This window comes from Oncorhynchus mykiss, chromosome 27, assembly GCF_057628025.1.
Source record: "Oncorhynchus mykiss isolate SJ-2025 chromosome 27, ASM5762802v1, whole genome shotgun sequence".
Taxonomy (NCBI): domain Eukaryota; kingdom Metazoa; phylum Chordata; class Actinopteri; order Salmoniformes; family Salmonidae; genus Oncorhynchus; species Oncorhynchus mykiss.
Genome location: NC_143048.1, coordinates 18,868,502 through 18,890,570, shown reverse-complemented (window position 1 = coordinate 18,890,570; position 22,069 = coordinate 18,868,502). Strand labels below are relative to the sequence as shown.

The 22,069-nt window shown below is 44.9% G+C and overlaps 2 protein-coding genes across 3 annotated transcripts in view; one reads left to right on the top strand and one right to left on the bottom strand.

Annotated features, from left to right (window-relative positions):
* The window catches only part of LOC110507668 (tripartite motif-containing protein 3), a 42,777-nt gene extending 36,937 nt beyond the window's left edge, over nt 1–5,840 (top strand). For both annotated transcript variants that reach the window (XM_021587798.3, XM_021587799.3), the window contains exons 10-15: nt 511–678; nt 895–1,063; nt 1,570–1,629; nt 1,886–1,956; nt 3,408–3,548; nt 3,687–5,840. In XM_021587798.3, the coding sequence (XP_021443473.1) occupies nt 511–678; nt 895–1,063; nt 1,570–1,629; nt 1,886–1,956; nt 3,408–3,548; nt 3,687–3,839 (762 nt within the window). In that variant the 3' untranslated portion in view covers nt 3,840–5,840. The remainder of the gene's footprint in view (nt 1–510; nt 679–894; nt 1,064–1,569; nt 1,630–1,885; nt 1,957–3,407; nt 3,549–3,686) is intronic.
* Nucleotides 5,707–22,069, bottom strand: part of LOC110507666 (complement C4-B) — a 28,359-nt gene continuing 11,996 nt past the window's right edge. The window contains exons 26-40 of the mRNA XM_036965529.2: nt 21,860–21,964; nt 21,519–21,687; nt 18,060–18,274; nt 12,054–12,209; nt 11,915–11,974; nt 11,713–11,806; nt 11,405–11,588; nt 9,958–10,045; nt 8,439–8,513; nt 8,173–8,275; nt 7,894–7,983; nt 7,701–7,793; nt 7,530–7,613; nt 7,191–7,332; nt 5,707–6,235 (exon numbers count right to left, since the gene is read on the bottom strand). Coding sequence (XP_036821424.2) covers nt 6,094–6,235; nt 7,191–7,332; nt 7,530–7,613; nt 7,701–7,793; nt 7,894–7,983; nt 8,173–8,275; nt 8,439–8,513; nt 9,958–10,045; nt 11,405–11,588; nt 11,713–11,806; nt 11,915–11,974; nt 12,054–12,209; nt 18,060–18,274; nt 21,519–21,687; nt 21,860–21,964 — 1,800 coding nt within the window. The 3' untranslated portion in view covers nt 5,707–6,093. The remainder of the gene's footprint in view (nt 6,236–7,190; nt 7,333–7,529; nt 7,614–7,700; nt 7,794–7,893; nt 7,984–8,172; nt 8,276–8,438; nt 8,514–9,957; nt 10,046–11,404; nt 11,589–11,712; nt 11,807–11,914; nt 11,975–12,053; nt 12,210–18,059; nt 18,275–21,518; nt 21,688–21,859; nt 21,965–22,069) is intronic.

Genomic DNA, 22,069 nt, shown 5'->3' with positions numbered 1-22,069 from the left:
GTGCATACAGGTGAGACTACAGCCATACAACCAGTGCATACAGGTGAGACTACAGCCATACAACCAGTGTATACAGGTGAGACTACAGCCATACAACCAGTGTATACAGGTGAGACTACAGCCATACAACCAGTGCATACAGGTGAGACTACAGCCATACAACTAGTGTATACAGGTGAGACTACAGCCATACAACCAGTGCATACAGGTGAGACTACAGCCATACAACCAGTGTATACAGGTGAGACTACAGCAATACAACCAGTGATAGAAAGGTAACCATGTGTATAAGTGACAGTGTGCAGAGTGGAATGAGTGTAAACATGAATGGATGCAAAGCAGAAAATGTATTAAGTTAAGTCTAAACTTTCAATCATAGTATCACAGGTCAAACACATATTTCAGGGCAAATCTCAAATGCCACATTGTTCCTTAATGTCCCTTTTAGAAAAAGATTATCTCAAATCCAAATCTGTTTCTGAGTGTTGTTGTTGCGCTATTCTTATCCAGGTGTTCTCAAACGATGGGGCATTCAAGCTGAGGTTTGGGGTCAGGGGTCGGTCGCCGGGGCAACTGCAGCGCCCCACTGGGGTCACAGTGGATATGAACGGTGACATCATCGTGGCCGACTACGACAACCGCTGGGTCAGCATCTTCTCCTCCGACGGAAAGTTCAAGGTGAGAGGTCATCAGGTCACTCTAGGAGACTGGTCTTAAGAAAGACCTTGAGCTGAAACCTCAACATTAAACAGTCTCTACTATATCCCCTCTCCTTGTATGTTCTATACATAACGATGCACTGAGCTTTCCCATAGCTGCTCCTCAGATCAGACTCCTCACATCTCTCCCTGTCCATCCCTCTGACCTTCCGTTTTCTCCCTCGCTCCCTGACAGAGTAAGATCGGTGCGGGTCGTCTGATGGGCCCTAAGGGCGTGGCGGTGGACAGGAACGGACACATCATCACCGTGGACAACAAGGCCTGCTGCGTGTTCATCTTCCAGGCCAATGGGAAGCTGGTCACCAAGTTTGGAGCCAGGGGGACGTCAGACAGACAGTTCACAGGTAGGGGAGACACTCCTTGATCCTTGATCTGTCTGTGGGTTTGCAGTTTTGGAACAATTCCTGTGCAAGTATTTGACATGTACAGTATACTGTATTTGCACCAGGTCTGGGCACAGCTAGCACTGAGCAACGACACAAACCAATGTACTATACATTATATGCACTGAGCAATGACACAAACCAATGTACTATACATTATATGCACTGAGCAACGACACAAACCAATGTACTATACATTATATGCACTGAGCAACGACACAAACCAATGTACTATACATTATATGCACTGAGCTTTCCCATAGCTGTCTCTTTGATTTGCACCTCAGACATTTTGCAGGTACTTGGGGGAAAATCTTGTATTCTCCTTGTTTTCACTCTTTGGTCAATGTGATTCTCTTCCATTTCTATACTCTTCCAATGATATGGCTCCACTAGCTACATGGAGAAACCTGTCACTCATTTCAATCTCATCTCTGACTTTGACCTTTTTATTGTTTATTTTTTAGAAAAAAGTGGTACAAACATTTCACTGGAACCAAAGCTGAGTAAATCTGGCCCTGCGTTCAGTAAGTATTGATGTATTCTATAGCAGTCTCTTCATGATACAACTGCCCATTGCCATGTCTTACGTTGTACATTGCTTGGTGTTTCCCTTTGTGGCTAGTGTTTCCACAGTCCTGTTGTGTACAATGTCCTAAAATAGTCTGGAACTTCCTCTACTGCACTGTTATGTTGATGACTCATCTTCTCTCCGCCTCCTCTCTTCCCTCTCCCTATCGCTTCCTCTCTCCCTCCCTTCCTCCCTCCCCTACCTTACCCTAGGTCCCCACTTTGTGGCGATCAACAACAAAAATGAGATTGTGGTAACAGACTTCCACAATCATTCGGTGAAGGTACATCTCACTATTCTCTCTTTCTGTGTGTGTGTGTTACTGTAGTCGTATCAGGTTGGTTTAAACTGCTTTGACTTCAGGCCTTGAGTGTTCTGTTGTGGCAGCTTTGTGTCACTCCCTCACTGCCATCCTGTAGTTACTGTACGTCACTGTGCCACAGGAAAATGTCCCACTTCCACTGTTGGCTATCTGATGTCAGTTTGAATCATTTCAAATGAAAGGAGTAGAAATCCACAAACTCTGTTATAGTCAATGTTGGATGTGCGTAGTAGACTACCTCTGAACTGTTTAGGTTAGGGTTAGGGTTGTGGTTTAAGGTTGTGCTTGAGGCTAGGGTTAGTGGATGTGGACATGACGCTAGGGATTTGGACATGAAGCTAGGGATGTGGACGAGGTTAGAGTTAGGATTGAACATGGATTTGGACATGAGCTAGGGTTGAGGTTAGAGTTGAACCTGGCTGTGGACTGTCGTGGAATAATCAGAATTTGTTGGTAACATATGTAAGATGTTTTATTTTCATCATATGTTTGTAAATTACTTCTCATCAAGAATGTTATTTTTGTATAATACTGTGGCAGGGTTGCAGTTATCTGTTCTATGTCAAGACTAAGTTGCATGGTCCGCAGAGAGGGGAGAGGTCAAGGGGTCATCATGTGTAAACATATCTTTTGCTCCACTGTGTTTGTGTGCCGGTTCACTCCCTACTTTTCCCATCGGGGAAAGGAGGATGGCAGTGTCTGGAATCATTCTATCCTCTCCGTGAGTTTGTCCAGGATTGGTTGTATTTAGAGTTGGTTGTATCTAAATGACAATTTGATATATGCCTGTTGATATGGAGGATTGGTTTATGGTTCTGAGTTTGAGAAAGGAGACAAAGCTGAACGATGAATTATGCCGATGCTGTCTTATCCTGTGTGTCTTTGCTATAAAGGACCTCATTTGAAATGTAGAAGGGGCTCTCAGAGAATTCATGGTTAGACACTGAATTGCCTGAGAGTCACAGGATTGTGATAGAGCTGATATAATTAAAGATGGACTTTGATAACTAACTCTGACTTGTGTGTGGTTTGCTCTCAGGATTTGGTAAAAAGAGGAAATTTCCACGACAGGACATGAGCTAGGGTTGAGGTTAGAGTTGAATCTGCCTGTGGACATGAGCTCGGGTTGAGGTTAGAGTTAGGGTTGAACCTGCCTGTGGACATGAGCTAGGGTTGAGGTTAGAGTTAGGGTTGATCCTGCCTGTGGACATGAGCTAGGGTTGAGGTTGGAGTTAGGGTTGAACCTGCCTGTGGACATGAGCTAGGGTTGAGGTTGGAGTTAGGGTTGAACCTGCCTGTGGACATGAGCTAGGGTTGAGGTTGGAGTTAGGGTTGAACCTGCCTGTGGACATGAGCTAGGGTTGAGGTTCGGACACACTACTTCTGAACAGTTTGAATTCCTTCCCTAATAGGTGTACAGTGCAGACGGGGAGTTCCTGTTTAAGTTTGGTTCCCATGGCGAGGGGAACGGACAGTTCAACGCCCCGACGGGCGTTGCTGTGGACGCCAACGGGAACATCATTGTTGCCGACTGGGGGAACAGCAGAATACAGGTCAGTTATTGATGATCTTGATGACAAGATCAACAAGCAGCCTGTCATTATTTTTTGTTTGCCCTTTTGCGTTAGATCAAAAGTAATGTAACTTATGAGTACAGCTGACCCTGACCCTGACCTTGTATTATCTTGCAGGTGTTTGATAGTTCCGGGTCGTTCCTATCCTACATCAACACCACAGCAGACCCTCTCTATGGTCCACAGGGCCTGTCTCTCACCTCTGATGGACACGTGGCTGTGGCTGATTCTGGCAACCACTGCTTCAAGGTTTACCGCTACTTGCAGTAGCCATTGCTTTAGGGACGGTCTGTTGCAGGCCTACCACTACCAGGGTACGTCCCAAATGGCCCCCTATTCCCTTCATAGTGCACTACTTATTACAATAAACCCACAGGGCTCTGGTCAAAAGTAGTGCACTATGTAGGGAATAAGTTGCCATTTGGGATGTGCCCCAGATCCAGGCCAGACAGACAAACCAACCACAGCCTGACTTGGGTCCCAAAAATAGGTCAAATACTTGAAAGTATTTGAGATGTGCTTGATTTATCTATTTATTTGAGTTTGCACTTTTGGGACTGTTTCAGGCAAACGAAATCAAGTGCAGCACTTGAAGTATTGGAAAGCATTTGATCTAATGTATGTATTTTTGCCCCCAGGTCAGAGCACATGTGCTATCACTGAGCAACGACACAAACCAATGTACTATACATAATATACAGGTGCAATGATCTTTCCCATAGCTGTCCCTTTGATTTCCACATCATCCAGTTAGTGTTCTCTGAACCCCCCCAACATCATGAAGTAACCATATAACCCCCGTTTACTCCTCCATGTGGTGTGTTATGGAGTTTACTTTGTCCCAAATGGCACCCTATTCCTTATGTAGTGCACTACTTTTGACCAGTGCACTATGTAGGGAATAGGGTGCCATTTGGGATGCATCCTATGTGTGTAGAGTCTATTTACCTCTTTGTTCGGTCATTGATGTAAAACTGAGGTATGAAGTGTGTATATACTGTAACTGATATGAGACCTACACGACGTTCAGATCAGTGATAGATTGACGTATAATAGAGCCATGTTGTGAAGGAGCTGGTCCCAATGCATGAAGTTGTATCTTTACCTTGTCAGCTCAGACAGGATGACATAACAGTGGAGTTTATGAACTCATCAGTTGTTTCTTCTCCATAAGTGCAATGAACGATGTGCTTACAGTGAAACCAACCAACGCAAAAGCTTTTCGAACAATTTATTTCTCAGTTATCTAAGAACAAACTGACTTAATCTAAAGCCATCTCACATATAAAAAGTCATCATCTGTGCATTGATTTGCTGTATGTACTGGGTATGCATAACTATGCAGCTTTATCTGTGCATTGATTTTAAAACATATCTTTTGGTTATTCCGAGAACAGCAGTCTAGCATTCCAGCGTTTCTAACTAAGTATGGCAGCTGTCCTAAAGTGCTTTTTAAAACAGGAGTTCAGCCGGAGAAGAGATGTCATGATTATGGCATATGTGAGCAGCACAATTATAATAAGTACAAAAATGAAAAATGGAATTGCTAATTTATTTTATACACTAGCTCAGCATTTACAAATTATTTTTCTAATTTGTTTTATTTGTATTTTTTTGAAATTCACACCTTTGTCATTTGTCTCAATATACAGAAAAAAAACCTAACCACTTGAGGGGACTTTTCAGAGTCGAACAAACAGTGCAGATTTAGAATTTGTAAGATTTGATGTGACAAAAGTTGGAGTACATATTGAAAACCAGTACCCATGATTATATTACTTAGTGTTATTGAACATGCAAAACTACATTAGATTTGACTAACTTATGGTTTTCAATCTTAAATAAACACAGTCAACAGAATTACCGTTTATATAGTTGGTCTTCAGAAGCTGAAACCACAGTGTGAATGTTTCACAACTTCAGTGTGTGTTAAAGGACTAGAGCTATGTTTCATTGCCTTATCACAGTTCATTACCAGGTTATAGCATTTCATTACCGGGTTATAAAAGTTCATTACCAACTTATAACTATTGTCCTGAGGGAAACATTAGCATTTGACGAGCTACAGTGGAACACCCCCTGGTTTTCATCACTGTAACAACACAACAGAGTCCCTCTGACGTCATGCAGCCAGACAGATTGTAGCCAATCACAGGCTATTTTATTAAGGAGTATTAGGCACATCACAGTCTAACTTTGTTTCAACAATATGTCTCTCAATCTTCTTTCTCTGTGAATATGCACGGGTAATAAAAGCACATGGTTTATGGAGATACTGAGTGTGCTTTCTGCTTTCCTCTATACAAAAACATATATCCTTCTCTGAATCACAGTCTCTCTCTGTTGATTCCCAGGACTGTTATCCTAGGTCAGGTGACATTCAGGAGGCACAACTTTCTGAAACGTTTCAGATAGAAATGTATTGCATAGAGCCAACATATTTCCCTATTCTCAATGGCAGAAAAACATGTCTGTTCTATATAATTTATTTATATCTGGACGTTCACTGAAGGGAAGCCGTGGTTTAGATTGAACACTGGTTGAGCTCGTAATATACCATGAAGTCCTTGAGCATGTTGCAGGCTTTACGGTTCTTAGTAGCTTTACACTTCCTCTCCTCTGGAATCTCTTCCAACCACATCTTATTATCCAGGACATAGACAGGCCTATGGAAGACAGCATTTAGTTATACAGGCCTGGGTAGGATAACAGTTATAGGGACCTGAGGTGGACAACATTTAGTTATAGGGGCCTGAGGTGGACAACATTTAGTTATAGGGGCCTGAGGTGGACAACATTTAGTTATAGGGGCCTGGGTATGACAACATTTAGTTATAGGGGCCTGAGGTGGGCAACATTTGGTTATAGGGGACTGGGGTGGACAACATTTAATTATAGGGGCCTGGGGTGGACAACATTTGGTTATAGGGGCGTGAGGTGGACAACATTGGAGTCTCTCACTCAAACTGCACTGGAATAGTCAGTCTCCTATTCTACACTGTACATATACTTTACATTTCCCAAAAGAGAAATCACAATCTATGGCCCAAATAGTTTATTTTTTACAGAATCTCAATTCAAAGATATCCTCTCTGCTGTCTTTCTTACCTGGTGATTCCATGTATTATATCAACACCGTCTTACTATATATTGACACACATAGTTAGTTGAAAAGGAAGTCTGTGTCCCAAATGGCACCCTATCAGTGGAAGCTGCTGAGGGGAGGACGGCTCATAATAATGGCTGGAAAGAAACCATATGTTTGATACCATTCCATTAATTCCGCTCCAGCCATTACCACGAGACCGTCCTCCCAATTAAGGTGCCACCAACTTCCTGTGCACCCTATTCCATAAATAGTTCACTCCTTTTGACCCTGGCTGTGACCCCACTCTTCGAGGGTGTCTCAGGGGGAGTTGAGATATGCAAGAAACTAATTTCCAAACAAATTTCTTACACACACGTGTACATGTGAAAGATCACAAATATAATAACACCTCAACTAATTTATTATTTTTATAACATGGTGCACTACTTTGACCAGAGCCCTATGAACCCTGGTTAAAAGTAGTGCACTATATAGGGAATAGGGTGCCATTTGGAACACATCCCATCACTTACTTCCCACTGTGGTCAGTGGTGTGAGAGATGGTTCCATCTCTCCCCATGATCAGGTAGTTACTGTCAGTCTTCATGTCAAACTCATCACAGGCTTTACGCTTGATCATGTCTCTCACTGCTCCAGTCTGCATCACGTCTTTACCTGGCATAGCAGAGAACCAGCACAAGAATAATGTAAAGGAAATTATACTTCCAAGAGAATGTGTGCGTGCCAAATGGCACTCTTTTCTCTATAAAGTGTACTACTTTTGACCAGGGCCCTTCCAAAGTAGTGCACCATAGGAAATAGGGTGCCATTTGGGACGCACATTGTAAGGACCTGTAGAGCAGAGCACTCACCTGTCTGTAGGATTTTGGTCAGTATTGTGGTATAATGTTTAAAAACTCCGTCGTCGGATGAGTTGACAATCTTGACGATGTAAACTGTCAGAAGGACAACAGGATGGTGTTAGTACCGGCTACAGCACATTAGATTTATTTTGACTATTTGGGTTAGAGGTATAAACTCACCATAATTCGCAACAGGAAAGAAACAAGCAAAGGTTCTGCGAGTCTCTTTCTCCATTTGTTTACTGTAAGTGACTCTCTTCTTTGGGCAGTCACCTGAGACAAAGCAAATAAAAATACATACACAACATAACTGATATTGTGAACTAAATATATATTCTGTCCAGACAATACAAGCTGTATGGAGTGCACATACCCTCTGCACAGGAGCACACATTGTCCTGACAGATCTTGGAGATCATGTTGCTCTTCTGCGGTGCGCTGTAGAACACAGTGCATCTCCTCTCTGTCGGGACATAGTTCAGCATTAGTCACTCAGACGATGGCTGTGTCCCATACGGCATCCTATTCTCTTTATTGTACACTACATTTGACCAGGGCCTAAACCCTCACCAGGCTGCACCCGCCCCATGGACCTTCCAGATACCTTACAACAATAGACATAACATACCCTAAACTAAAGATGGTGGTATACCTGGGTTGTAGTAGTCATAGACCACAGCAGCAGCGGGCTGCACCAGGCCCATGGGACTGATCTGTTTGGCCCGGAACGCTACACACTGGGGTTCCTCTGTGATCTGGAATACATAGCGACAATACAACGTCAGAGGCAAGAGAGGACAGCATTGGCGAGAACACGAGGTCTCAAGATATAACTTTTGTGATTCAATTTATATGAGTGGTACAGTAGTCATAGCTGATACTCATTGACGTCATGGCTTTGGATACAAGAGGTCTTACCTTAGCGAAGTAGAGGAACACTTTATTTGGGGCGACGTCATAATGGTCAATGTACTTCTCAGTACCCTTCACATTCTAGAGGAGAGGAAAATAAAAAAGATGTCAAATTCCATAGTCTGACTGACAACATGTCACTAGACAGGTTTCCATTGACCTAGGTTGTCGCGCCCGATATGTTTAATGGAAACAGCAGATATGAGAAATGTTCTAAAGATGGAAAACATATTTATCTGTTCGACAGGGGTGGATTTCTTTTGTCAAACTTTCTTTATTGCGACAAATGATGATGGAAACTGTGTTTTTAGAAGAAATGACATTTGCCAAATCATTTTGATGGTGCACGGGACATGTGATTTCACCGTGTAAATGTAAAGCTATTTGTATACAAATATTCTTTCTTTGCAGGACAAGGAGGGTCCTGACTTTCAAGAATGCCTGAATTGCTTTTCCGATTGGCTGGCAAGTTTCACCATCCAATTATGTCAGATCTACAGGAGTGCAAGGTTCACCATGTCACGGACCGTGGCGATACGTTGGAACAGGAGAATTATTAGAATATGGCAAATATTTCTTCATTATTGCATTATATCCATACTGGCTTTCGCAGGCTACCTGAGACATGAAACAGAGAGGTGGGAGGGCAGACAGGCTACCTGAGACATGAAACAGAGAGGTGGGAGGGCTACCTGAGACATGCAACAGAGAGGTGGGAGGGCAGACAGGCTACCTGAGACATGAAACAGAGGAGGTGGGAGGGCAGACGGGCTACCTGAGACATGAAACAGAGAGGTGGGAGGACAGACAGGCTACCTGAGACATGAAACAGAGGAGGTGGGAGGGCAGACGGGCTACCTGAGACATGACAGATAGGTGGGAGGGCAGACAGGCTACCTGAGACATGACAGATAGGTGGGAGGGCAGACAGGCTACCTGAGACATGACAGATAGGTGGGAGGGCAGACAGGCTATTGCCATATTTATTATTGTGCAATTTGCCTAAATGGGTAATAGAAACACTTCAACCACTACATTTAATTAGTTTAGCTGTGGCGTCATTAAGTCACGCTGTTTTAGCTTCACAATAAATGCACCCTAGCAGGCAATTGTCTGATATATTTTATTGTTAGTTAAGTTAATGGAAACAGCTAGTGTGAATGGCTAAAATGTGTTTTCTTCCCGGAACCAATTCTGCCATTTCAAAGGAGGGTCGCGATAACTGTGGTATATGGTTGTTTTTTCCTTTTGGAATCAATCCATAATGTTGAAGATCCGCACTACAGCGCCACTGAAATGTAAAGGCAATTTCCAATTGAGCAGTCAAATGCAGCATTTACCATGAATGCAGTCTCAGTGAACACGGAAACATGGACTTTAAATTTAAATTGTGCTGTAGTGCGGATCTTCAGCACTACGGATTGAATCGAGCCCATAGATGAAAGCACTGACTGTGGATAAAAGTGCCTGCTAAATAACAAAAAAAAAAGAATGTAAATCAATGTCAAATGTAGGCCTACTGTACCTCCTCCAGATCCTGCATGTTAGGTTTGAGTCCACTGAGAAGGGAGATGTCCACGATGACCATGCCTGTAGAATTACCACTGGTCAGTCTGTAGGAGAGGAGAGGAGAGATAGAACCATGTCTCCACTCATCCCACCCCATGCATGCACACACACACACACACACACACACACACACACACACACACAATATACAGTGGGGCAAAAAAGTATTTAGTCAGCCACCAATTGTGCAAGTTCTCCCACTTAAAAAGATGAGAGAGGCCTTTAATTTTCATCATAGGTACACTTCAACTATGACAGACAAAATGAGAAGAAAAAAAAAATCCAGAAAATCACATTGTAGGATTTTTTATGAATTTATTTGCAAATTATGGTGGAAAATAAGTATTTGGTCACCTACAAACAAGCAAGATTTCTGGCTCTCACAGACCTGTAACTTCTTCTTTAAGAGGCTCCTCTGTCCTCCACTCGTTACCTGTATTAATGGCACCTGTTTGAACTTGTTATCAGTATAAAAGACACCTGTCCACAACCTCAAACAGTCACACTCCAAACTCCACTATGGCCAAGACCAAAGAGCTGTCAAAGGACACCAGAAACAAAATTGTAGACCTGCACCAAGCTGGGAAGACTGAATCTGCAATAGGTAAGCAGCTTGGTTTGAAGAAATCAATTGTGGGAGCAATTATTAGGAAATGGAAGACATACAAGACCACTGATAATCTCCCTCGATCTGGGGCTCCACGCAAGATCTCACCCCGTGAGGTCAAAATGATCACAAGAACGGTGAGCAAAAATCCCAGAACCAGAACCTAGTGAATGACTTGCAGAGAGCTGGGACCAAACTAACAAAGCCTACCATCAGCAAGGGCATTGAAGATGAAACGTGGCTGGGTCTTTCAGCATGACAATAATCCCAAACACACCGCCCGGGCAACGAAGGAGTGGCTTCGTAAGAAGCATTTCAAGGTCCTGGAGTGGCCTAGCCAGTCTCCAGATCTCAACACCATAGAAAATCTTTGGAGGGAGTTGAAAGTCCGTGTTGCCCAGCAACAGCCCCAAAACATCACTGCTCTAGAGGAGATCTGCATGGAGGAATGGGCCAAAATACCAGCAACAGTGTGTGAAAACCTTGTGAAGACTTACAGAAAACGTTTGACCTCTGTCATTGCCAACAAAGGGTATATAACAAAGTATTGAGATAAACTTTTATTATTGACCAAATACTTATTTTCCACCATAATTTGCAAATAAATTCATTAAAAATCCTACAATGTGATTTTCTGGAATTTTTTTTCTCATTTTGTCTGTAATAGTTTAAGTGTACCTATGATGACAATTACAGGCCTCTCATCTTTTTAAGTGGGAGAACTTGCGCACTTGGTGGCTGACTAAATATTTTTTTGCCCCACTGTATACGCACAGACACACATCGCTGTACTCACCCCACACACACAGTGTAGACTAGGGACTTCTCCCTCTCCTCATCCTCCTGTGGGGCATGTCTCTTCCTGCGTGTGCGCAGGTCAAACCATTCTACCCTGCTCATGGGCTCATCACTAGGGTTCCCGTCCCCTTCAGACTCATAGTTATAATAGTCGTCTAGCTCAGGACCATCGTCCGCGGTCTCTGTAACATTGCACATTATTCACCGTTACACATTTATACTGACAATGAATAGTGGTTTATACTTTCAAGCAGCACTCCAGCAAATGTGTTTCGTGTTTATAGATGCATTCTGACTGAAACTTACTTCTGTACTTAACCTCTCCCTCCACCGAGACTTTGAGACTGTAGAAATCACAGAACAAGTCCTTCTTCTCCAGAGTTCTGTAGGTCTGGACCACCTGATGACATATAACACGCACTGTGGACACTTCCACAGATTCAGACAGCCTTACAATGTTAGAATCATCATCACTTACTTTTCAAATTCATTTACTGAATTTACTTACGGATAAGGTCCCGTTTCCCTTCCCTATTGTGTTAATAGTGATCGGGCTTCCTGGGTTCACCTGACCAGACAACAGAGATGTAAAACAGCATTTGAGAAAGGAAATCAGAGTACTGCTGGAATTCTAAACTCAATCTCACCTGGAAGGCTGATAGGGTCAGGGCATTATGTTTCGTAAGATGAACTCCCTGCTTTCGGCCATTTTGGTGACACATCTCAACATTAAGATCCAAGTCTTCAACATCATTTTCCAGGATGCTGTACTTAGCTAGAGCCTCAAGAGCTACAACTGTATCCTGTTGGAAAGAGGGAGAGAGATAGAAAGTGGAATCTGTGGAAAGAACTGAAAACTGCTGTTCACAAATGCTCTCCATCCAACCTCACTGAGCTCGAGCTGTTTTGCAAGGAGGAATGGGAACAAATTTCAGTCTCTCGATGTGCAAAACTGATAGAGACATACCCCAAGCGACTTACAGCTGTAATCGCAGCAAAAGGTGGCGCTACAAAGTATTAACTTAAGGGGGCTGAATAATCTTGCACGCCCAATTTTTCCGTTTTTGATTTGTTAAAAAAGTTTGAAATATCCAATAAATGTCGTTCCACTTCATGATTGTGTCCCACTTGTTGTTGATTCTTCAAAAAAAAATACAGTTTTATATCTTTATGTTTGAAGCCTGAAATGTGGCAAAAGGTCGCAAAGTTCAAGGGGGCCGAATACTTTCGCAAGGCACTGTACCTTGGCCTAAACATCAGCGCCACAGGTAACTTCCACAAAGCTGTGAACGATCTGAGAGACAAGGCAAGAAGGGCATTCTATGCCATTCAACATACAAATTAGGATCTGGCTAAAGTTAAAGAATTAGGAGGGGGCAAAGAGAGAGAGAAAAAGAGAATAGTATAACTAGGGCCTGGAGTTTTTCCAAGTCACTTCAGGTGGTCAGTGATAACTCCTAGCTCCAGATCATAATGCCCTGATGGTCTACTGGTGTCTTGTCCTACAGTACCTACCCGTCTGTCTACTGGTGGCTTGACTTACAGTACCTACCCGTCTGTCTACTGGTGGCTTGTCCTACAGTACCTACCCGCCTGTCTACTGGTGGCGTGTCCTACAGTACCTACCCGTCTATCTACTGGTGGCTTGTTCTACAGTACCTACCCGTCTGTCTACTGGTGGCTTGTTCTACAGTACCTACCCGTCTGTCTACTGGTGGCTTGTCCCACAGTACCTACCCGTCTGTCTACTGGTGGCTTGTCCTACAGTACCTACCCGTCTGTCTACTGGTGGCTTGTCCTACAGTACATACCCGTCTGTCTACTGGTGGCTTGTCCTACAGTACATACCCGTCTGTCTACTGGTGGCTTGTCCTACAGTACCTACCCGTCTGTCTACTGGTGGCTTGTCCTACAGTACCTACCCGTCTGTCTACTGGTGGCTTGTTCTACAGTACCTACCCGTCTGTCTACTGGTGGCTTGTCCTACAGTACCTACCCGTCTGTCTACTGGTGGCTACAGTACCTACCCATCTGTCTACTGGTGGCTTGTTCTACAGTACCTACCCGTCTGTCTACTGGTGGCTTGTCCCACAGTACCTACCCGTCTGTCTACTGGTGGCTTGTTCTACAGTACCTACCCGTCTGTCTACTGGTGGCTTGTCCTACAGTACCTACCCGTCTGTCTACTGGTGGCTAGTCCTACAGTACCTACCCATCTGTCTACTGGTGGCTACAGTACCTACCCATCGTCTACTGGTGGCTTGTCCTACAGTACCTATCCGTCTGTCTACTGGTGGCTTGTCCTACAGTACCTACCCGTCTGTCTACTGGTGGCTTGTCCTACAGTACCTACCCATCTGTCTACTGGTGGCTTGTCCTAAAGAACTTACTCATCTGTCTACTGGTGGCTACAGTACCTACCCATCTGTCTACTGGTGGCTACAGTACCTACCCATCTGTCTACTGGTGGCTTGTCCTACAGTACCTACCCATCTGTCTACTGGTGGCTAGAGTACCTACCCATCTGTCTACTGGTGGCTTGTCCTACAGTACCTACCCGTCTGTCTACTGGTGGCTTGTCCTACAGTACCTACCCGTCTGTCTACTGGTGGCTTGTCCTACAGTACATACCCGTCTGTCTACTGGTGGCTTGTCCTACAGTACCTACCCGTCTGTCTACTGGTGGCTTGTCCTACAGTACCTACCCGTCTGTCTACTAGTGGCTTGTCCTACAGTACCTACCCGTCTGTCTACTGGTGGCTTGTTCTACAGTACCTACCCGTCTGTCTACTGGTGGCTTGTCCTACAGTACCTACCCGTCTGTCTACTGGTGGCTACAGTACCTACCCATCTGTCTACTGGTGGCTTGTTCTACAGTACCTACCCGTCTGTCTACTGGTGGCTTGTCCCACAGTACCTACCCGTCTGTCTACTGGTGGCTTGTTCTACAGTACCTACCCGTCTGTCTACTGGTGGCTTGTCCTGAAGTACCTACCCGTCTGTCTACTGGTGGCTTGTCCTACAGTACCTACCCATCTGTCTACTGGTGGCTACAGTACCTACCCATCGTCTACTGGTGGCTTGTCCTACAGTACCTACCCATATGTCTACTGGTGGCTTGTCCTACAGTACCTATCCGTCTGTCTACTGGTGGCTTGTCCTACAGTACCTACCCGTCTGTCTACTGGTGGCTTGTCCTACAGTACCTACCCATCTGTCTACTGGTGGCTTGTCCTAAAGTACTTACTCATCTGTCTACTGGTGGCTACAGTACCTACCCATCTGTCTACTGGTGGCTACAGTACCTACCCATCTGTCTACTGGTGGCTTGTCCTACAGTACCTACCCATCTGTCTACTGGTGGCTAGAGTACCTACCCATCTGTCTACTGGTGGCTTGTCCTACAGTACCTACCCATCTGTCTACTGGTGGCTTGTCCTACAGTGCCTACCCGTCTCTCTACTGGTGGCTTGTCCTACAGTACCTACCCGTCTGTCAGCTGGTGGCTTGTCCTACAGTACCTACCCGTCTGTCTACTGGTGGCTTGTCCTAAAGTACCTACCCATCTGTCTACTGGTGGCTTGTCCTAAAGTACCTACCCATCTGTCTACTGGTGGCTTGTCCTACAGTACCTACCCATCTGTCTACTGGTGGCTTGTCCTGAAGTACCTACCCATCTGTCTACTGGTGGCTACAGCACCTACCCATCTGTCTACTGGTGGCTACAGTACCTACCCATCTGTCTACTGGTGGCTTGTCCTACAGTACCTACCCATCTGTCTACTGGTGGCTTGTCCTACAGTACCTACCCATCTGTCTACTGGTGGCTTGTCCTACAGTACCTACCCATCTGTCTACTGGTGGCTTGTCCTACAGTACCTACCCATATGTCTACTGGTGGCTACAGTACCTACCCATCTGTCTACTGGTGGCTTGTCCTACAGTACCTACCCGTCTGTCTACTGGTGGCTTGTCCTACAGTACCTACCCGTCTGTCTACTGGTGGCTTATCCTACAGTACCTACCCGTCTGTCTACTGGTGGCTACAGTACCTACCCGTCTGTCTGCTGGTGGCTTGTCCTACAGTACCTACCCATCTGTCTACTGGCGGCTACAGACCTACCCGTCTGTCTACTGGTGGCTTGTCCTACAGTACCTACCCGTCTGTCTACTAGTGGCTTGTCCTACAGTACCTATCCGTCTGTCTACTGGTGGCTTGTCCTACAGTACCTACCCGTCTGTCTACTGATGGCTTGTCCTACAGTACCTACCCATCTGTCTACTGGTGGCTTGTCCTAAAGTACTTACTCATCTGTCTACTGGTGGCTACAGTACCTACCCATCTGTCTACTGGTGGCTACAGTACCTACCCATCTGTCTACTGGTGGCTTGTCCTACAGTACCTACCCATCTGTCTACTGGTGGCTAGATTACCTACCCATCTGTCTACTGGTGGCTTGTCCTACAGTACCTACCCGTCTGTCTACTGGTGGCTTGTCCTACAGTACCTACCCGTCTGTCTACTGGTGGCTTGTCCTACAGTACCTACCCGTCTGTCTACTGGTGGCTTGTTCTACAGTATCTACCCGTCTGTCTACTGGTGGCTTGTCCTACAGTACCTACCCGTCTGTCTACTGGTGGCTACAGTACCTACCCATCTGTCTACTGGTGGCTTGTTCTACAGTACCTACCCGTCTGTCTACTGGTGGCTTGTCCCACAGTACCTACTCGTCTGTCTACTGGTGGCTTGTTCTACAGTACCTACCCGTCTGTCTACTGGTGGCTTGTCCTACAGTACCTACCCGTCTGTCTACTGGTGGCTTGTCCTACAGTACCTACCCATCTGTCTACTGGTGGCTACAGTACCTACCCATCGTCTACTGGTGGCTTGTCCTACAGTACCTACCCATCTGTCTACTGGTGGCTTGTCCTACAGTACCTATCCGTCTGTCTACTGGTGGCTTGTCCTACAGTACCTACCCGTCTGTCTACTGGTGGCTTGTCCTACAGTACCTACCCATCTGTCTACTGGTGGCTTGTCCTAAAGTACTTACTCATCTGTCTACTGGTGGCTACAGTACCTACCCATCTGTCTACTGGTGGCTACAGTACCTACCCATCTGTCTACTGGTGGCTTGTCCTACAGTACCTACCCATCTGTCTACTGGTGGCTAGAGTACCTACCCATCTGTCTACTGGTGGCTTGTCCTACAGTACCTACCCGTCTGTCTACTGGTGGCTTGTCCTACAGTGCCTACCCGTCTCTCTACTGGTGGCTTGTCCTACAGTACCTACCCGTCTGTCAGCTGGTGGCTTGTCCTACAGTACCTACCCGTCTGTCTACTGGTGGCTTGTCCTAAAGTACCTACCCATCTGTCTACTGGTGGCTTGTCCTAAAGTACCTACCCATCTGTCTACTGGTGGCTTGTCCTGAAGTACCTACCCATCTGTCTACTGGTGGCTACAGCACCTACCCATCTGTCTACTGGTGGCTACAGTACCTACCCATCTGTCTACTGGTGGCTTGTCCTACAGTACCTACCCATCTGTCTACTGGTGGCTTGTCCTACAGTACCTACCCGTCTGTCTACTGGTGGCTTGTCCTACAGTACCTACCCATCTGTCTACTGGTGGCTTGTCCTACAGTACCTACCCATATGTCTACTGGTGGCTACAGTACCTACCCATCTGTCTACTGGTGGCTTGTCCTACAGTACCTACCCGTCTGTCTACTGGTGGCTTGTCCTACAGTACCTACCCGTCTGTCTACTGGTGGCTTATCCTACAGTACCTACCCGTCTGTCTACTGGTGGCTACAGTACCTACCCGTCTGTCTGCTGGTGGCTTGTCCTACAGTACCTACCCATCTGTCTACTGGCGGCTACAGACCTACCCGTCTGTCTACTGGTGGCTTGTCCTACAGTACCTACCCGTCTGTCTACTAGTGGCTTGTCCTACAGTACCTACCCATCTGTCTACTGGTGGCTACAGTACCTACCCATCTGTCTACTGGTGGCTACAGTACCTATCCGTCTGTCTACTGGTGGCTTGTCCTACAGTACCTACCCGTCTGTCTACTGGTGGCTACAGTACCTACCCGTCTGTCTACTGGTGGCTTGTCCTACAGTACCTACCCATCTGTCTACTGGTGGCTACAGTACCTACCCGTCTGTCTACTGGTGGCTTGTCCTACAGTACCTACCCGTCTGTCTACTGGTGGCTACAGTACATACCCGTCTGTCTACTGGTGGCTTGTCCTACAGTACCTACCCGTCTGTCTACTGGTGGCTTGTCCTACAGTACCTACCCGTCTGTCTACTGGTGGCTACAGTACCTACCCATCTGTCTACTGGTGGCTTGTCCTACAGTACCTACCCATCTGTCTACTGGTGGCTACAGTACCTACCCATCTGTCTACTGGTGGCTACAGTACCTACCCGTCTGTCTACTGGTGGCTTATCCTACAGTACCTACCCGTCTGTCTACTGGTGGCTTGTCCTACAGTACCTACCCGTCTGTCTGCTGGTGGCTACAGTACCTACCCATCTGTCTACTGGTGGCTTGTCCTACAGTACCTACCCGTCTGTCTACTGGTGGCTTGTCCTACAGTACCTACCCATCTGTCTACTGGTGGCTTGTCCTAAAGTACCTACCTGTGTAGAGCGGAACCCTCCTCCATACTGCCTCTGCTCAGTGAGCCAGCGGGCAATGTGCGTCGCATACGTCACGTCTTCCTCCGCCACCGTCTGGAGCAGGGCGTAGGCCGTGGTCTCCACAGAGATGGCCTTTGCCTGGGGAACCCGATTGGCCCTCTTCTCCCCACTCAGCCTTAGAGCATCACTGGCCTCCCAGTGACATGTAGCTTCCTCTACAGGAGAGAGATAGCACCTTTTATCTAAGATTGTATCTAGACGGTCCCCATAGGATAACTTTTTGAATAACTTTTTGGGGTTGCAAGTAGAACCTTTTTTTGTTTCCAGTTAGAACCTTTTTTGTTCCAGGTAGAACCCTTTTGGGTAAGGTGGCAAAAAGAACCACCATTGGGACAGCGCACAGATTATTTCTGTGAGCGCTGGTGTGCCATCCTGAACAAATGCTCTATTGATTTAATTACATTAATTGTTGACCAGTTGAAAAAGTATTTTATTGAAATGGGATAACACAATTGAAGAGAAACGCACAGCTCTGCAAGGAGCTGGTCCCAGAACCCGCGGGACTGAATGTCTTTAATTTATCAAGCAAGATATTGAGCCCTGCCCATGTCTCCTTACTTAATAAAGGGTTATATTTTGTGCTATATTTTGATGTTAAGGTAGACACGTTTAAGTTTTTTAGAAACATCCATTTAAGGGAATACTTTAGCTTCTCTAATCGTAATATTTCTACTGAACCAGTAGTTTACTCACCTGCACATACTCCGACTCCTTTTAGACGTAAGAGTTATTTTATACCTCCAGCCAATCGCAATCATTCTATCGAGACATCGCAAACTCGACCAGCAGTATGATCTCTATTATTGAATCTCTCGATCCTTTCCCTGATAATACGTTGTTAGTTACTTTTGATGTTGAGTCGTTATACACAAATATTCCACACGAGGGCGGTATTGAAGCTCTGTAAAATGTTATTCTGCAACGTGACCCTAATGAACTACCTTCCAGTGCATGCATTATAACATTGGCTGAAATACTACTCACACAACTATTTCATGTTTCTAAATGACTTCTTTATTCAGACGAAGGGTACTGCTATGGGATCCCCCATGGTTCCTAACTATGCTAATGTGTATGTGGGCTACATGGAGAAACAGTCCATTTTCAATCCTCTCAAAAATATTTTCTTGCCTAACATTATTATGTGGAAACGGTATATTGATGATATTTTTGTAATATGGAGGGGTGATGCAAAACAGCTCCAGGCGTTCCATGCTTTTCTTAAATTCTGAGCATCTGAGATTTACTATACAATCTGACACATTTCAAATAAATGTCCTTGATCTTCTGATCTTGTGTGAAGATAAAGTTCTATACACTGATCTTTACAGGAAACCTATTGATCGTAACAGTTTGTTGAGGGCTGATAGTTGTCACCCGCTTCCCTTGGAAAAAAGTTTGCCCTACAGCCAATTCTGTCGAATCAAAAGAATTAGCAAATAATATGAAATAATATGCAAAGAAAAGTCAAGGAGAAGATGTACAAAAATGGTCAGACTAATACTGCCATTGAGAAAATTTAAAACAAAACGCGACATGATCTTTTTCAAGGTCAATCTCACAAAAATAAGCATTCTTGCGTTCTAACTACCCGCTATTCAAAGTGCTCTAAACAAATTAAGGGAATCTTCCACAAACATTGGCACATTCTAAGATCCGATGACAGTATCGGTAACGTTATTGTGTTTTCGGACCATCCTGTGGTCGTGTTCTCTCGGGGCAGAAATCTCAGAGACCAATTGGTACACTCTGATTTACCACCCCAAGATATTCCTGAACAACCTCTATTTGCGCCCCTACTGGATGGAAATTACAAGTGTAATGGCTGGGAAACAGATCCCATTCAAAGGTGTTATCACGTGCTCCGCTAAGGCAGTTATTTATCTTATAACTTGTCCTTGTGGTAAAAAGGATGTGGGTTAACAAAGCGCGAATTAAAAGTACGTACCTCAGAGCATCGTAGCACCATTAGGTGCAAAAACTTGACTTACCCAGTTCCGGTCTACTTTTTGGAAGCAAACCACTCGATTTCATCCCTATGTTATATTGGCACCGAACATGTCACTCTCCCTAGGAGAGGGGGTGACCTCGACAATTTATTGTTAAAACAAGAGGCTGCCTGGATCTTTAATTTAAAGACCCTTGCTCACTTCGGTCTCAACGTAGACGTTGATCTGAAGTCATTATTGTGATTGTTCTGATGTAAATGTCTGTAGGCCTATGTAGCCAAATTGTATCTATGATCGTATGCTATCCATTCATGTTTTTGGTATGTTATTTTAATATATGAGAATTAACCAACGATATCAGGCCACACCCGGCCATGATTACAGACACCTGTGTGTGTCCTTTGACACTATATAAACTAGTCACCCGCAGTGTTCGTCATTATACCCTGATGAAGACGAGCTGTCTGTCGAGATGTTGGATATGAGGTTATTGAAGTATTGCATCTGAGCTCCTAGAGTGTGCGGCTCCCCTTTAATTGTTCAAGTGTTCTACTTCGCGAGCCAGCACCTCGCCAAAATAGATGTGGGTTTCTTTCGCTTCTAGAACCCTTTTGGGTTCCAATTCGAACCTTTTCTAAGAGTGTACAGTAACTTTAAAGAGCGAGTAAGTTCTCCTTTTGAAAACGGCATATGTGCCATCGATGAGTCAAACATGTATTCTAGTGTCAAAATTGACCTGAATTTATAAATAGGATAATTTGGTCAGTGTTGTTCGAAACGGTCATTTGCGAGATGATAGGAAGAAAATGTTATGTCATGGAAAGCAGGGTACCGAAACAGTTTATTGGGTTTGGTCAAACATGCCCACAGCTGGCCTAACCCAAGTAATCAATTCGGAGTGCAGCTTCTCGCGACACGATCGTAATGCCCATGGTCAATTTGGTTTGACATTCGATATCCCTATGGGATTAGAATGTCAATGGCTCAACACAAACAAGACACCCACATTAAACCACCACCCCAAGACACGGCCGCTGTATTTCCTAATGACCAAGACGGAAAACAAGGCCAAATCAGGAAGTTCAGCCCCCACTTTAACAGCGGCATACTTTTGCAGGGGAGACAATCAGTAATCTGTCGCCCTCGGCTGTTTAAATATTGTCATTGTGTATATCTGCGTACTTCACTCAATATTCATACAGCCAAGGAAATCGTTGTCTACGCAGAAAACCATATGTAGACTTTCTCCAGCCACTACCTGTAATACTTTACAGGAGCTATTTATCAAATCAGGTTTATGTCCAAAAGGAATTAATTAACAGTATTTATGTAAACACTTGTGGTAGACGAATATAGCCCTCTGATCTAGAGGACTACTGAAGTAATATGACAATTAGCTAACCCATAGTCCCTCTTATCCAGATGACTAGTAAAGTTACAAGGTACTGACCGTTGTCGCAGTGTGCCAAAGCCCTGAGTTTGGTCTGAGCCGTGGAAGCAGCATCTCCACCAGGGGACGTTAGAGAGAGGGCATAGGAGGTGATGGATACAGCGAAGGGCCTCTCAAGGGAGTCCAGCTTCGACCCCAGGTAGACCTTAGCCTGCTCCATAGCATACCTCTAACATGGAAATGGTGGGTAGATTTAGCATTATAATTAGCAATATGCATGAGCTTCATTCTGGTGTATACTGTTGCAAAACCTATTTGCCCATTTAGGATAATTCCACAACTTTTAGTCAGGTTAAGTCAGTGATGTTAAGGTTAAGTCCATGACTTGAATGATGTATTACCACTTCTGAGTCTTGTCCTTCAGTGTACAGCGGCACAGCGTGGTGCATGGCTATCAGAACGAACGCTGTCAGGGACACCTCTCCCTCAAACCCTCCCACTCCACCCTGATGGGAATAGAGAGATAGCAGACAGGTAAAGACACAGTAATGTATTGTATGTTATGGTAGTGTACCTGCATGGTCCGGTCATGGAGAACATTTGGGTCATAC